Raw genomic sequence first — 13,701 nt, forward strand, 5'->3', positions numbered from 1 at the left:
TCGTGCCTTTCATGTGGCTCATCCTGGTCGGCCTGGGGGTTTTGGTGAGGGTTCGGTGACCCCTCCTCAAGGGGGGGGTACTGTTGTGAATTCTGTGGCTGAATTCACTTCTGTGGTCACAAGTGGTATTGCAGTCTCTGGGCTTCCTCCCTCAGATGTTTTGGTGAGCTCGTTGGCTGCCTTGCTATTTAGCTCCACCTGAGTCTGTCTTCCTTGCTCCTTGTCAATGTTCCAGTGTTGGATCTGAGCTACTGCATCTTTCCTTTGGCCTGCTGCTCTGCTAGATAAGTGCTTCTAGTTTGTTTTCTGTTTTTTCTGTCCAGCTTGCTATTAACTTTTGCTGGAAGCTCTGAGAAGCAAAGGGGTGCACCGCCGTGCTGTTAGTTCGGCACGGTGGGTCTTTTTGCCCCTTTGCGTGGTTTTCGTTTTAGGGTTTTTTGTAGACTGCATAGTTCTCTTTGCTATCCTCGCTCTGTCTAGAATATCGGGCCTCACTTTGCTGAATCTTATTTCATTCCTACGTTTGTCTTTTCATCTTGCTAACAGTCATTATATGTGGGGGGCTGCCTATTCCTTTGGGGTATTTCTCTGAGGTAAGTCAGGCTTGTATTTCTATCTTCAGGCTAGTCAGCTCCTCAGGCAGTGCCGAGTTGCATAGGTAGTGATAGGCGCAATCCACTGCTGCTTATAGTTGTGTGAGGATAGATCAGGTACTGCAGTCTACAGAGATTCCACGTCTCAGAGCTCGTCCTATTGTTTTTGGTTATTGTCAGATCTCTGTATGTGCGCTGATTACTGCACGCTGTGTTGCCTGATTGCCAGCCATAACAGAGATCGATCCCTTGAAAGGGGTCCGTCGCCCCCAAAAATCAGCTCAGGCAGTGGCTTCCCACGTCGCAGGAGAGGATACGGAGAGGTAAAACTCCCGTGCTCGCCTGTTGTTGGTTAGGGAGAGATCGGAACATGAAAGAATCCGTCGCCCCCTTCGTCCGGAATAGAAAGGTTTAAATCCAGTGTGCCTCCTACGGACACCAAGCTTGAACTGGGTCTCTGGAAGCCAGCATGAGGGTGTATACAGCAGGAGAGGAGCTAAATCTTTTTGGTCTCAACTTAGTGTCAGCCTCCTAGTGACAGCAGCATAACATGGTCCTGTGTCCCCCAATGTGGCGAAGAAGAAAAACAAACACGTGTTATTGTCTGAAGCATTGACAGATCGACAATACTGCAGCCAATCAGTGAAGTGCATGTCTTGTGTCGTCTACTCGGACAAAGACTGAGCTCCCCGATTGGCTGCCATGGTGCTGATGTGACGTCAGCGCTGCAGACAAACATAGGAAGCAGCAGTGGAGACTCAACAATGGACCAAAGGAGGGTAAATAAAACTTTAAACCCACATTAAATAGGGATTTTTGTGTGTACTCACCGTAAAATCCTTTTCTCCGAGCCACTCATTGGGGGACACAGGACCATGGGTTATGCTGCTGTCACTAGGAGGCTGACACTAAGCTGAGACAAAAAAAGGTTAGCTCCTCCCCTGCAGTATACACCCTCGTACTGGCTTCCAGACACCCAGTTTAGTGCAAAAGCAGTAGGATATTAACAATATAACAAGTAACATTAGAATATAACATGTCAAACAAACAGTCAAGATCAAAAAACAAGGTCACGAGCCGAAAGGCTACCAGGGTGGGTGCTGTGTCCCCCAATGAGTGGCTCGGAGAAAAGGATTTTACGGTGAGTACACACAAAAATCCCTATTTCTCCTTCGCCTCATTGGGGGACACAGGACCATGGGACGTCCCAAAGCAGTCCCTGGGAGGGAAACAATACAACCAAATAACTCCGTGTACCATCTGACTACAAATGCGCAACGGCCGCCTGCAGGATACGCCTGCCAAGGGCCGCGTCCGCAGAGGAGTGAATGTGAACATTGTAATGCTTTGTGAAAGTATGCAGGCTGGACCACGTTGCGGCCTTGCAAACCTGCTCCGCTGTAGCCTGGTGCCGGATGGCCCAGGAAGCACCCATCGACCGAGTGGAGTGAGCTCTAATCCCCGCCGGGATAGGACTGCCCCTGACCCGATAGGATTCCTGGATAGCAGATCGGATCCATCTGGCTATCGTGGATTTAGACGCAGCCAAACCCTTTCTGTGACCCTCCGGGAGCACGAAAAGGGCGTCCGATTTTCTGAAGTGAGCCGTTCTGGAAATGTACCTCCTGAGGGCCCTTACCACGTCAAGAGTATGGAGAGCCTTCTCGACCCTATGTTTGGGCTGCGGGCAAAAGGAGGGAAGAATGATGTCCTCATTAAGGTGGAAAGATGAGACCACCTTCGGAAGAAACGCCGGAGAAGGACGTAGGACTACCTTGTCCTGATGAAAAGCAAGGAAAGGAGCCCGGCAGGATAAAGCGGCGAGCTCTGAAACCCTTCTGATGGACGTCACCGCTACCAGGAAGGCAACCTTCCAAGAGAGGACAGAGAGCGGAACGTCTTGAAGGGGTTCGAACGGCGGTTCCTGGAGAACCCCCAGGACCAAATTGAGATCCCAGGTCTCTAAAGGCATCCTGTAGGGAGGAACAACATGGGAGACTCCCTGAATGAAAGTCTTGACCTGAAGGTTGGTGGCGATCCTACGCTGGAAAAGCACGGATAACGCTGAGATCTGACCTTTGAGGGAACTCAGAGCCAAACCGGAGTCCAGACCCGACTGAAGGAAATTCAAGATGCAAGGGATAGAGAAAACGAGCGGAGGGTGACCCCGGAGCCTGCACCATGAGAAGAAGGTTTTCCAGACGCGGTGGTAGATGGAGGCGGAAGACGCCTTTCGAGCACTTAACATGGTGGGGATGACCTGCTGAGAGAAACCGGCGCGAGTTAGAATCCAGGTTTCAACAGCCACGCCGTTAAACGTAGGACCCCTGAGCTCTGATGGTAGATCGGTCCTTGGCGAAGCAGGTCTGGGCGGTCTGGCAACCGCAAGGGAACGTCGGCTACGAGCTGAACGAGCTCCGCGTACCAAGCGCGACGAGGCCAGTCTGGGGCGACCAGGATGACTGGAACTCCCTCCGTCTTGATCTTTCGGATCACCCTCGGCAGCAAGGGAAGGGGAGGAAACACGTATGGGAGCTGAAATTGATGCCACGGAGAGATCAGCGCGTCCACTCCTATGGCCTGGGGATCCCGAGATCGAGCAATGAAGTTGTGGACTTTGGCGTTCAATCTGGACGCCATCAGATCCACGTCCGGGGTCCCCCAGCGAAGACAGATCTGGAGAAAAACCTCTGGGTGGAGTTCCCACTCCCCCGAGGCGAGGCCCTGGCGGCTCAGGAAGTCCGCCGCCCAGTTCTCGACTCCCGGAATGTGCACCGCAGAGATGATGGAGTGGTTGGTTTCGGCCCAACGAAGGATGAGGGAGACTTCCTGCATCGCTGCCCTGCTGCGGGTACCCCCCTGGTGGTTGATGTAGGCCACCGCCGTGACATTGTCCGATTGGACTCGTACTGGGTGACCCGCGAGCAGGGTGTGAAAGCGACTCAGAGCAAGTCTGATAGCGAGGATCTCCAGGATGTTGATGGGAAGTTTGGATTCCCGAACTGTCCATCGGCCCTGGGCAGAGTGGTGGAGGAACACCGCCCCCCAGCCAAGAAGACTGGCGTCGGTAGTTACCACTAACCAGCGGATCGGGAGGAAGGACTTCCCCTGGAGAAGAGATGGGCCCAGGGTCCACCATACGAGAGATTGTCTGACCCGCGGGGACAGGGGGCAAGGGTGGTCGAGAGATGAGATACTCCTGTCCCAGTTGTCCAGCAAAGCCTGTTGCAAGGGACGGAGATGGAGTTGAGCAAAAGCAACTGCTTCGATTGTGGCAACCATCTTTCCCAGGATCTTCATGGCGAACCGAATGGTTCGCGGGCGGGGATGACAGAGCGTTCGGGCTCCCTTCTGAAGCGCTTGGGCCTTGGACCGAGGAAGCAAGACCAGTCCCCTCGAAGTGTCCAGGATCATTCCCAGAAAGGAGATCCGACGGGCCGGAACGGGAGCGGATTTGTCCCAGTTGATCAACCAACCTAGGCGCGAAAGAGAATCCAGGGTAATTTGGACGCTTGACTCGCAGGCTTGAAAAGACGGGCCCTTTATGAGGAGATCGTCTAAGTAAGGAAACACGACGACTCCTCGAGAATGAAGGATGGCCATGACAGCCGCCATGACCTTGGTAAATACCCTGGGCGCCGTGGCGAGACCGAAGGGTAAAGCCGTGAACTGGAAGTGGTCCTCCCGAATGGCAAAGCGGAGGAACCTCTGATGAGACGGGAAAATCGGAATGTGAAGATAGGCATCCTTGATGTCTATCGAGGCTAGAAATTCCCCTCTCTCCATCGAAGAGATGACCGATCTGAGCGATTCCATCCTGAAGTGCCGGACTCTTACGCACTTGTTCAGGAGCTTCAGATCCAAAATGGGCCGCACTTTTCCGTCCTTCTTTGGCACGACGAAGAGGTTTGAGTAGAAACCTTTGAACCTCTCGTGTTCCGGGACCGGGACAATGACCCCGCTCTGGCGGAGGCTGTGAATGGCGCAAAGAAGGGCGCGAGACTGAGCTGCCGAGCTGGGAAGACGAGAGGGGAAGAACCGAGTTGGAGGAGGAGAGGAGAACTCTATCTTGTAACCTGACGATACCAGATCCCTGACCCATTCGTCGTGCACGACGGAGAGCCAGGCTTGCTGAAAAAGGAGCAGACGGCCGCCTACTCTGATGGTATCGACTGGCGCCGTTCCCGAGTCATTGAGACGAGAATCTGGGAGGTCTGGACCCTCGGGATCTGGGTTGTCTAGGTTTCCCGCGCCAGGAAGGAATAGGCCTGAAGGAGGGACGAGCATCTCTGTCGGTGCGAGCGGATCGGTCCGATCTGGGAAGACCGGTAGGATTGGACCAGGCTGAGCTGGTACGAAAGGGCCGAAAGCGAAAGTAAGGCTGGCGCTGGAAGGCTGCCTTGGGCCTCTGTTGGGGAAGGAACTTGCTCTTTCCCCCTGTGGCGTCGGAAATAAGCTGGTCAAGCTTTTCGCCGAAAAGCCGCCCGCTTTGAAAAGGGAGGGAGATCAGAGATTTCTTAGAGGAGGAATCTGCACGCCAATCTCTGAGCCAAAGAGCCCTTCTAATAGCGATGGCGTTGGAAGCTGCGGATGCTGCGCAGTTCGCCGCGTCGAGGGATGCGAACATCACATAATCACTAGCCATGGCTAACTGCTTAGCCAGGTCCGCCATCTCGGACGGGAGGTCCTGTTCGTTAATGGATTTCGCTAGAGCATCCGCCCAGGAAACCATAGCCTTGGACACCCAAGCCGCTGCGAAGGAGGGGGACAGGGAAGAGCCAGAGGCTTCATACACCGAACGAGCTAGCGAGTCTATCTGGCGTTCGGTGGGGCTCTTAATTGACGCGCCTTCCGGGACTGAAAGAAGCGTTTTGGAAGCTAGGCGTGAGACCGGCGGATCTACTAAAGGAGGATCCGTCCAGTCTTTCACGAGATCCGCTGAGAAGGGATACTTTGATAGCAGATCCTTTTTACCCGTGAACCGCTTATCTGGATGCTCCCTGTGACGCCTGACTATATCCAGAAAGGTTGGATGTGAGGCAAAGGATTTGTGGGAACGTTTGGATCTGGTAAACGAGACCGCGTGTTCCGGAGCGGAATTAGCGTCATCCTCCACCTTAAGAGCGTGATTGACTGCTACAATGAGGGAGTCGACCGTAGCTCTGAACTCCGGAGCCTCCGGGTCCAATGATACCTCAGACTCATGTTCAGAGTCGGGAGCGCTGTGAGCCCCCAAAGAGGGTGAGCGAGAGGGGGAGCTGTCAGATTCTGAGCGGCGGGGAGAGCGTTCAGGAGAGGTAGTGCGGATCCGTTTTCTGGAAGACCGAGCCTCTTTATGGAGAGAGCGGCCCCTGCTGACCGACGATTCCCCTGCTATGGAGGGATCTCTTAACGCCTGTAACGGGTTACCTCGTTCCCCAGGAGGATTTTGAATGGATTTGATGGCGTTGGCTAAAAAATCCACGGATTGAGAGAGAGAAGCGACCCACGGGGGGGGACTAGGTACGCCAGAGTCGGTGGCGGTGGAGGGCTCCTGGGCACATGGGGCATCGCAGGCAGAACAGAGGGGGGAACTTTGAGGCCTAGGAAGAGGGACCTGACAGGTGGTACACGCAGAAAAAAAGGTTGTATGCACCTTAGAGGATTTTTTAGATCTAGTCTGCGACATGACTCTAATGCACAAAAAGCCACAGGGGCTATAAATTGGCCTGGGAAGCAGAGGGCGGCGCTGCAGAGGAGAAGCTGACGATGTCTCCTTACCCCGGTCCTGTGTCCCGCTGTCCTGGGAAGCCGGCTGGGAAATCAGAGACAGGGAACTAGCTGCACGTGGGCGCTGTGCTTCCGAGATGCGGCAGAGCTGAGCTGCGGCGTGTCTGTGAGGACCAAGATGGCCGCCGAGATCAGGGGGGAGATCTCGGCGGCTGCGAGAAGCGCCAGGGACCGGGGGCGGCGCCGCCGATGACGCGCAGCAGTGGGCGGAGCCTATCGGCGGCGACCAGCGGCCAGGCCGAAGCCGGGGACTAAATTTGCGGCCCCGGCCCGGCGCGCGGCCGCAAAGGGCCGACGACTCGGCCCACCATACTGCGCTGCAGCCCGCCAATGTGCCAGGTTGAGGAGGAGCCCTCCGGACCGCTGAGACCCCCCCATCCCCCACGGAACACTTACCCCTGTGGAGGTGAGAGGAATCTAGCGCTTGGGAGAATAGCTGGGACGGTGCAGGGGTTGGGAAGCCTCAATCCACCAGCCCCTAGAGAGAGGGGTGGAGAGGAACCGTCCACCACCTGAGTCACACAGAAACATTGGTGATGCAGTGTGGTCTGCACGGACGCCACGGGGAATAGGGCCACTGTACAGCCGAGGGTAGAACCTGGTGGACAGGGCATATGTCCGGCAATAAAAAAGGGCCTGGCTGCAGAGGAGGGTACTGGAGGAAAACACCAGTGCTCGTCTGTATAAAAAAGGGGAGATCGGGGCCCATTTAGGGGAGAAACCGTCGCCCAAAAAATGTCAGCTCAGGCAGTGGCTCCCACGTCGCAGGAGAGGATACGGAGAGGAGAACTCCCGTGCTCGCCTGTTGTTGGTTCGGGGGAGATCGGACCCTGAAAGGACCCGTCGCCCCCTTCGTCCGGAAAAGATAAAAAAGAAAAAATTCGTGAAATTAAAAATCAGTGTGCCTCCTACGGACACTAAGCTTAAACTGGGTGTCTGGAAGCCAGTACGAGGGTGTATACTGCAGGGGAGGAGCTAACCTTTTTTTGTCTCAGCTTAGTGTCAGCCTCCTAGTGACAGCAGCATAACCCATGGTCCTGTGTCCCCCAATGAGGCGAAGGAGAAAAACCTCTTTTAGCGATAGCCATTCAATAGTTTTAGCCACATTATGGTATAGTGGTTGCAGAGTTGAGTAAAATAGTTTTTACTTTAACTTCCTGTCCATTGCAGAGATTTGTCTCTGGGAGCCAAGCACTTCTTCCCCTGCATGTGGTTGGCCAATCATAAGCAGGCAGCAACACACAGGGGGGAAAGAAATAAATGAACACCCTCCTATCTTTATGGATCTCTGCAGCTACAGTGTAGAGATACAGCTACAGCAGAGTTATTTATTATTACAAAAACTTCCAGATCTCATCTCACTGCAGTCAGTGTGGGAGGGAGGGTCGAGAGTGGACAGCACTTTGAGATGAGACGTAGAAGTGTTTGTAATGATACATAACTGCAGCTGTGTATAGTTACAGCAGATGGCGTTTTCTTTCCTCCCCTGCGGGACAGTGCCTGCTTAGGATTGATCATTATAGGTCACCAGAGACCGCTCTCTGGTAACACCCAGTTGAACTATAAACAAATTATAGCCTAAACGCTAAAAACCAGTATCACCGATACGGAGAAGAAATTAAAGGAAAATGCATTTTACTCAAGTCTGCAGCCACTATTCCATGATGGGGCCAGTTTAACATGCTCAAACTGGTGAAAGGTCCTCCACGACATTTATATAAAGCACACGTGCAATATTATAATTTTCATTGAAGCACTTACTTATTGAGCCAGTATACACGTCCAGCTTGCCTTTCTGCTTTGCACTGTACTCCTCTACAGATTTCTGAATTCTGCCAAACATTTTATCCATTTCTTCTGCAAAGTTCCCCTGGACCTGGGCGTTGTGCTGCTCCACTGCTGCCTTACGGTCCAGCTTGGCGTGGAGACCAGACACATCCTTTGTGGTTTCTGTCACAGTGCTCAGCAACTAGAAGGAGAATTTGAATTGTCAGGATTTTCCGAAAAATTAAAGACGACAAGTAGGAGGAGCATATCATAGTAAGTGTCTGAGGATTATCTCCTCTGTATGATTAATACACAAGTAGACCATCATTCTACATGGATATATGCTTAAGAAAACTAGCGATGACAGACAGGAATACGCGTCCAAGGCTTCATTATAGCAGGGAGCCGTATTCTCGTAGATACTAAGATAGACCTGTCAATCAGAACCAGGAAGGGAGAATACCCATGGCTCGGGCAGCATGAATCACCTCCACAGGCCACATTCAAAAAGTTTGACATTTACTTTAAAGGGTTATTTCCATCTTAGTAAGTGTTTTAATAACTCTAGGATATGCCAAGACTTTGGATTGTTGGGTTGCCAGAAGCAGGACCTCCAACAATCATTTATGTGAATGAAGGTGCTCAGTGCTGTGTACCAATCAGGTTTTGTGTGTTAATAAAGCAGCACTGCAGCAGTGGCCGGGAACCCCTCTTGTGCAGAGAAAAGACTGAAAGGAAGCAGTGCTGACACCCCTTCATTCTTGAGGATCCGCAGAAGTTAGGCCTCCAGTAGTCAGGCCATATGCTAATTATAGGCCATCACTGACCGACTGGTGAATGCACCTCTAAAGGAGGGATTGGGTGTATGCGGGCATGCGGCAATGGATTGAACGAAGAGTTACCTTATTGGCCGTAAGGTGAAGTCTCTTCTCTGTGGTATGTAAAGCAGATGTCACAAACTCCTCCTGAGCGAGCTGAAGTTTAGATTCCTGGAGATTCTTCTGGGTTTCTTCTAGTTCCTGAGACTTACATTGCAGCACAGTGCTACACTCCTCAAGATCCTTCTTATTCTCCGAAAACAGCTCAGTGACCTGCCAGAAAAGAGATACGGTATATATCTGTCACTGGCAATAGCCTTAGGGTCGTCTAGGTTTCTCAAAGTAAAGAACACCAAGGCTGAACTCACCCTTTTCAGCTCCTCCTCAAGAATGGCGAGTTTTTCCGTGTATTCGGTGATCTGTTCTTCTTGGCATACTATTTTTCCCTGAAGCTGCCTGAACAGTGAGAACATGGACGGATTAGGCTGTGACCACACGGGGATAATGGAGGTAAATGGGGTCAGTGTGACAAGCAAGACGCAACAAGTGAGAACCAGATGAATATTTTGAGACTTGCCCGTGGCCGTACCTTGCAGGTCGCAGTGAATCACTATTCACTTGCACTAAAGTTTGATTAATACAGAGATCTTCGACCCCACGACCTGTCACTGTATAGTCCCGGCCTTAATTACTCTAATCTCACCTGTTCAGCCTAACTTACTCGTAATTCTCACTGGACATGTAGACCCCGTTCCTCTCTCTGGCTGCAGCCAGGTCCCTCTTCAGGCGCTCAATCTCTTCAGTGTATTCCTATAAGAAATCAGGATAACTTTTATAACGCTTCGTAAGTTTCTACCAAATTTTAATAAAAATTTGCTTACATATGTTTAAACAAAAATCTCCTCTATTTGCAGTGAGACTTTTGCCCTTAGACAGTTTGTGGTACATGAATGGTTCACAGCATCAGATCATTTATTGTTGTAGATCCGCCCTAATGGTGGGCATATCCCACTGTACACACTCGTAAATGAGCCAAACTAATGCCTTACTATTATAAATTTAATTCATGAAGTTTATCTTCTCATTTTTTGCACGACCGCCATTAGGTTTGACCATACAAAACTGAAACTTATCACTAACCAATGATAGAGATCTGTGAATGCATTCGATGATTCCGGTCCATCGGTCACATCAGTGACAGGAGTCCAGATAATCGCCTCTTACCGGATTGAATCAGCAAATCTTTTGACTACCTGCCCCGTACAATGTCACGTATTTCACACCGCAACAATGTTTTTGCGCCAGGCCAGCTAATCACAAGAGTATTGAGGGAAGCCACTAGGCAAGAGGCGGTTCTCAAGGCTCATGTCCAGCAGCCACGGATCACTGACACGGCCAATGAACCGGGTCCTGTGAACCAATGTGCACATCCTCCATCCAACACCAAAGTGTCATTCATCCAAGACATTTTCCACATTCATGTTCGATTTTCCTCTTTTCTGTTCAGAACTAAAAGCAGAAAAAAAAAAAAAAAAAATAGGGATTTTTGTGTACTCACCGTAAAATCCATTTCTCCGAGCCATTCATTGGGGGACACAGACTGTGGGGTGTATGCTGCTGCCAATAGGAGGCTGACACTAAGTGATACAAAAAACGTTAGCTCCTCCCCTGCAGTATACACCCTCCTGCTGGCTCTCAGCTAACCAGTTCGGTGCAAAAGCAGTAGGAGATCAATAACAATATGAGCGTATTGCAAGTCATATTATATATGAGAGTATAGCATGTCAGATTATAAAAAACAATCATAAGCTAATAACAGGGTGGGAGCTGTGTCCCCCAATGAATGGCTCGGAGAAAAGGATTTTACGGTGAGTACACAAAAATCCCTATTTCTCCTTCGCCTCATTGGGGGACACAGACCGTGGGACGTCCCAAAGCAGTCCCTGGGTGGGGACAACAATAGATCAGGCCCTGTGTAACCGCTACTTACAAGTGCGCCACCGCGGCCTCCAGAGTCCGCCTGCCCAGACTCACATCTGTGGAAGTGTGGGAATTATAGTGCTTCAAGAATGCATGCGGACTGGACGAATCCGCAAGCTTGCAGGCGTGCCTTGCTGACGCCTGGTGCCTAGAACCCTTGATAGACAGGGAGATAGGCTGACATCTAGCACGGAAGGACTCCTGGATGGTGAAAAGAATTCACCATGTTATCATGGTCGATGAAACGGCTAAACCCTTCCTGAAAATGTCAGGAAGCCTTCCTCTACCGTCAGGAAGCCCAAATAAAACATCCAACCTTCAGAAGGACGCCGTCCTCAAGACGTACCTACTCAGAGCACTCACTTCGTCCAGAATATGGGGGATCTTATTCCATTTTGTGGACTGGAGCCAAAAGAGATGAGGGAAGAACTATGCCCTCATAACAGTGGTAATACAGTACCACCTTGGTAACAAGGGATGGAGATGGCCTGAGGACAACCTTGCCTCGAAGGAAATAAGGGAAAAAAGTCTGAAAAAGCAGAGAAGCTAGCTCCGAAGACTCGTCAGAGTGAAAATATCGCAGAGGAGAACGGGACGACTTTCCCTGATAGTAAAGTCTGCCCGATGAAAAAGGAGCCTACTGTAAGGCTCCTAGGAATAATAAGGTCCCAATGATCTAACAGTATGCGATAGGGAAGAACTACGTGTGAAAACTCCCTGTGAGAAAGTCCCTACTTGCGGTTGTGCTGCGATAAGGCGAGAAGATACTAGCTCCGCAAACAAAAAAATTAACGGACGTGGTCAGTGCGGATCTCTGAGGATCACTGGGGCCCCTTTCTGCTTCCGAAAGGCTTTCGGAAGCAGTGGAAGGAGAGTTATGGAAACTGGTACCATGGCAGAACCAGAGCATGGAGAGCGATGGCTCTTGGATCTCGAGGCGGAACCACGAACTCGAGTACATTGGCCTTCAGTCTGGATGTCATCCCACCTACAACTGGAGAGCTCCAGTAAGGACAGATCTGATGGAAGACTTCGGGGTGAAGTTCCCACTGACTTGAGGCGGAACCCTGACGGCTGAATTTGTTTGCCATTCAGAGTTCTACTTCTGGGATATATACTGCCGAGATCACCGAATAATAGACTTCGGCCCATCAGAGAAAGTAAGGTACCTCGGTCATGGCGCCTGACCGTGGGTACCTGCTAGATGACTGACGTAAGGCACCGCCGTGGCATTATCCAATTGAATTCGTATAGGGAGACCCGCCAGAAGGCAGTGGACCTGCTGTAAAACTACCGTTTGGATCTCCAGAACAATGATGGGGAGAAGAAGACTGGCATTGGAAGTTACTAATAACCATTGAACCGGGAGAAAGGCCCTGGATGAAGAAGGAGCTCAGAGACTATTGTCTGAAAGTCTGTTTGACTTGCTGAAAACGAGCGGAGCGAAGGAAACTGTTTCCATTGTCGTCACCATTTTTGCTCAGAACTCTCTTAGCAAATCGAATGAAATGAGGGGGTGAGAAATCAAGTCCTCAGAACTCTCCTTGCGCGAGCTCCCTGTTGAAGGGCCATGACCTTGTCTCGAGGAAGAATTACCATCCTTCTAGAAGTGTGCAGGATCATCCTCAAAAAGGATATCTGCTGGGCTGGAAATGAGGAGAACTTGTCTAAGTGTAGCTGCCAGCCCAGGAGAGAAGGTATCGCAAGAGATATAGACGACTTAGCGTTGTCCTGGAAGGGCGGCTAGACAGACCAAACAAGGCAGGACGAGCACGCCTCTAGAGTGCAAGAGAAACATGACATCCGCCATGACCCGAGCGAACACTCTGGGTGCGGAAGCAAGGCCGAAGGACAAGGTTGTGACTTGAAAATGCTGCTGACGAATGGAAAGGCGAAGGAATTTTTGCAGAGGGCAAGCAACCCGAATGTCGATGGATGCCGGAAACTGCACCTTTTTCTGTTGAAGTAATGGCTGAGCGGAGGGACTCCATCCAAAGAAGGAGGACCATGTCAAAGGTTGTTAGAAGTTTGAGGTCCAGGGTCGATCTTACTTTTCGTTCCCCTGTTTGGAACCAAGATCCCTTAGATCTAGACTGTGCTGGACAATCCTTATACAATCCTTTGTCAGTCTCCCGCTCAAAAGATTTGATTGGCCAGTTGTTGCTGGTGTGAATCAAGGTAGTTAAGGTCTCCAGCTAGGAGACCATTGCTCTAGCAATCCATGCAGCCGCTAGGGAGGATAGAGCGCTGGACCCGAAGCCGCAAGACGGAACGAACCAGATTTGCTATCTGACAGTCCGTGGTATTTTTAATTGATGACCCATCAGGTAGGGATACTGGTAGGTATACCACAGGAGATTCTACCCGGTTAAACTGCCCCATGGCAGAATGTGCGGCTGCATCCAGCAGGTCATAGTCTCTTGCCATCTCATCTTTTCACGGTGCAGAGATAAAAATTAGGAACCCTCGATCCATCAACCTCTTAACAGGGAAGTGGAGAGGAATTGTCCGCCCTCTTGCATCATCCACTAAATAGTGGTGATGCAGAAGGGGGAGCTCGTACGCCAAAAAGGGTGCCTCTATATGTCCACAGAGTTCAGGTCTCCAGGTGGACAGGAGGTTGTCTGGCGTTAGGCCTGGATGCAGAAGAGGAAACATGGAGACGACACTCCGTGTGCTCGTCTGTTGATGGTGTGGGGAGATCGGTGCCCTTTAAAGGACCCGTCGCCTTTAAAAAACAGGCCAGGCATGGCATCCCACGTAGAGGCTTCTTT

At 51.1% G+C, this 13,701-nt stretch overlaps 1 protein-coding gene across 1 annotated transcript in view; it reads right to left on the reverse strand.

Moving 5' to 3' along the window:
- Positions 1 to 13,701, reverse strand: part of KIF11 (kinesin family member 11) — a 65,306-nt gene that overhangs the window by 36,494 nt on the left and 15,111 nt on the right. The window contains exons 11-14 of the mRNA XM_069753787.1: positions 9,669 to 9,757; positions 9,316 to 9,403; positions 9,032 to 9,220; positions 8,124 to 8,331 (exon numbers count right to left, since the gene is read on the reverse strand). Of these exons, the coding sequence (XP_069609888.1) occupies positions 8,124 to 8,331; positions 9,032 to 9,220; positions 9,316 to 9,403; positions 9,669 to 9,757 (574 nt within the window). The remainder of the gene's footprint in view (positions 1 to 8,123; positions 8,332 to 9,031; positions 9,221 to 9,315; positions 9,404 to 9,668; positions 9,758 to 13,701) is intronic.

The sequence above is a fragment of the Ranitomeya imitator genome, chromosome 2, assembly GCF_032444005.1.
Source record: "Ranitomeya imitator isolate aRanImi1 chromosome 2, aRanImi1.pri, whole genome shotgun sequence".
Classification (NCBI taxonomy): Eukaryota; Metazoa; Chordata; class Amphibia; order Anura; family Dendrobatidae; genus Ranitomeya; species Ranitomeya imitator.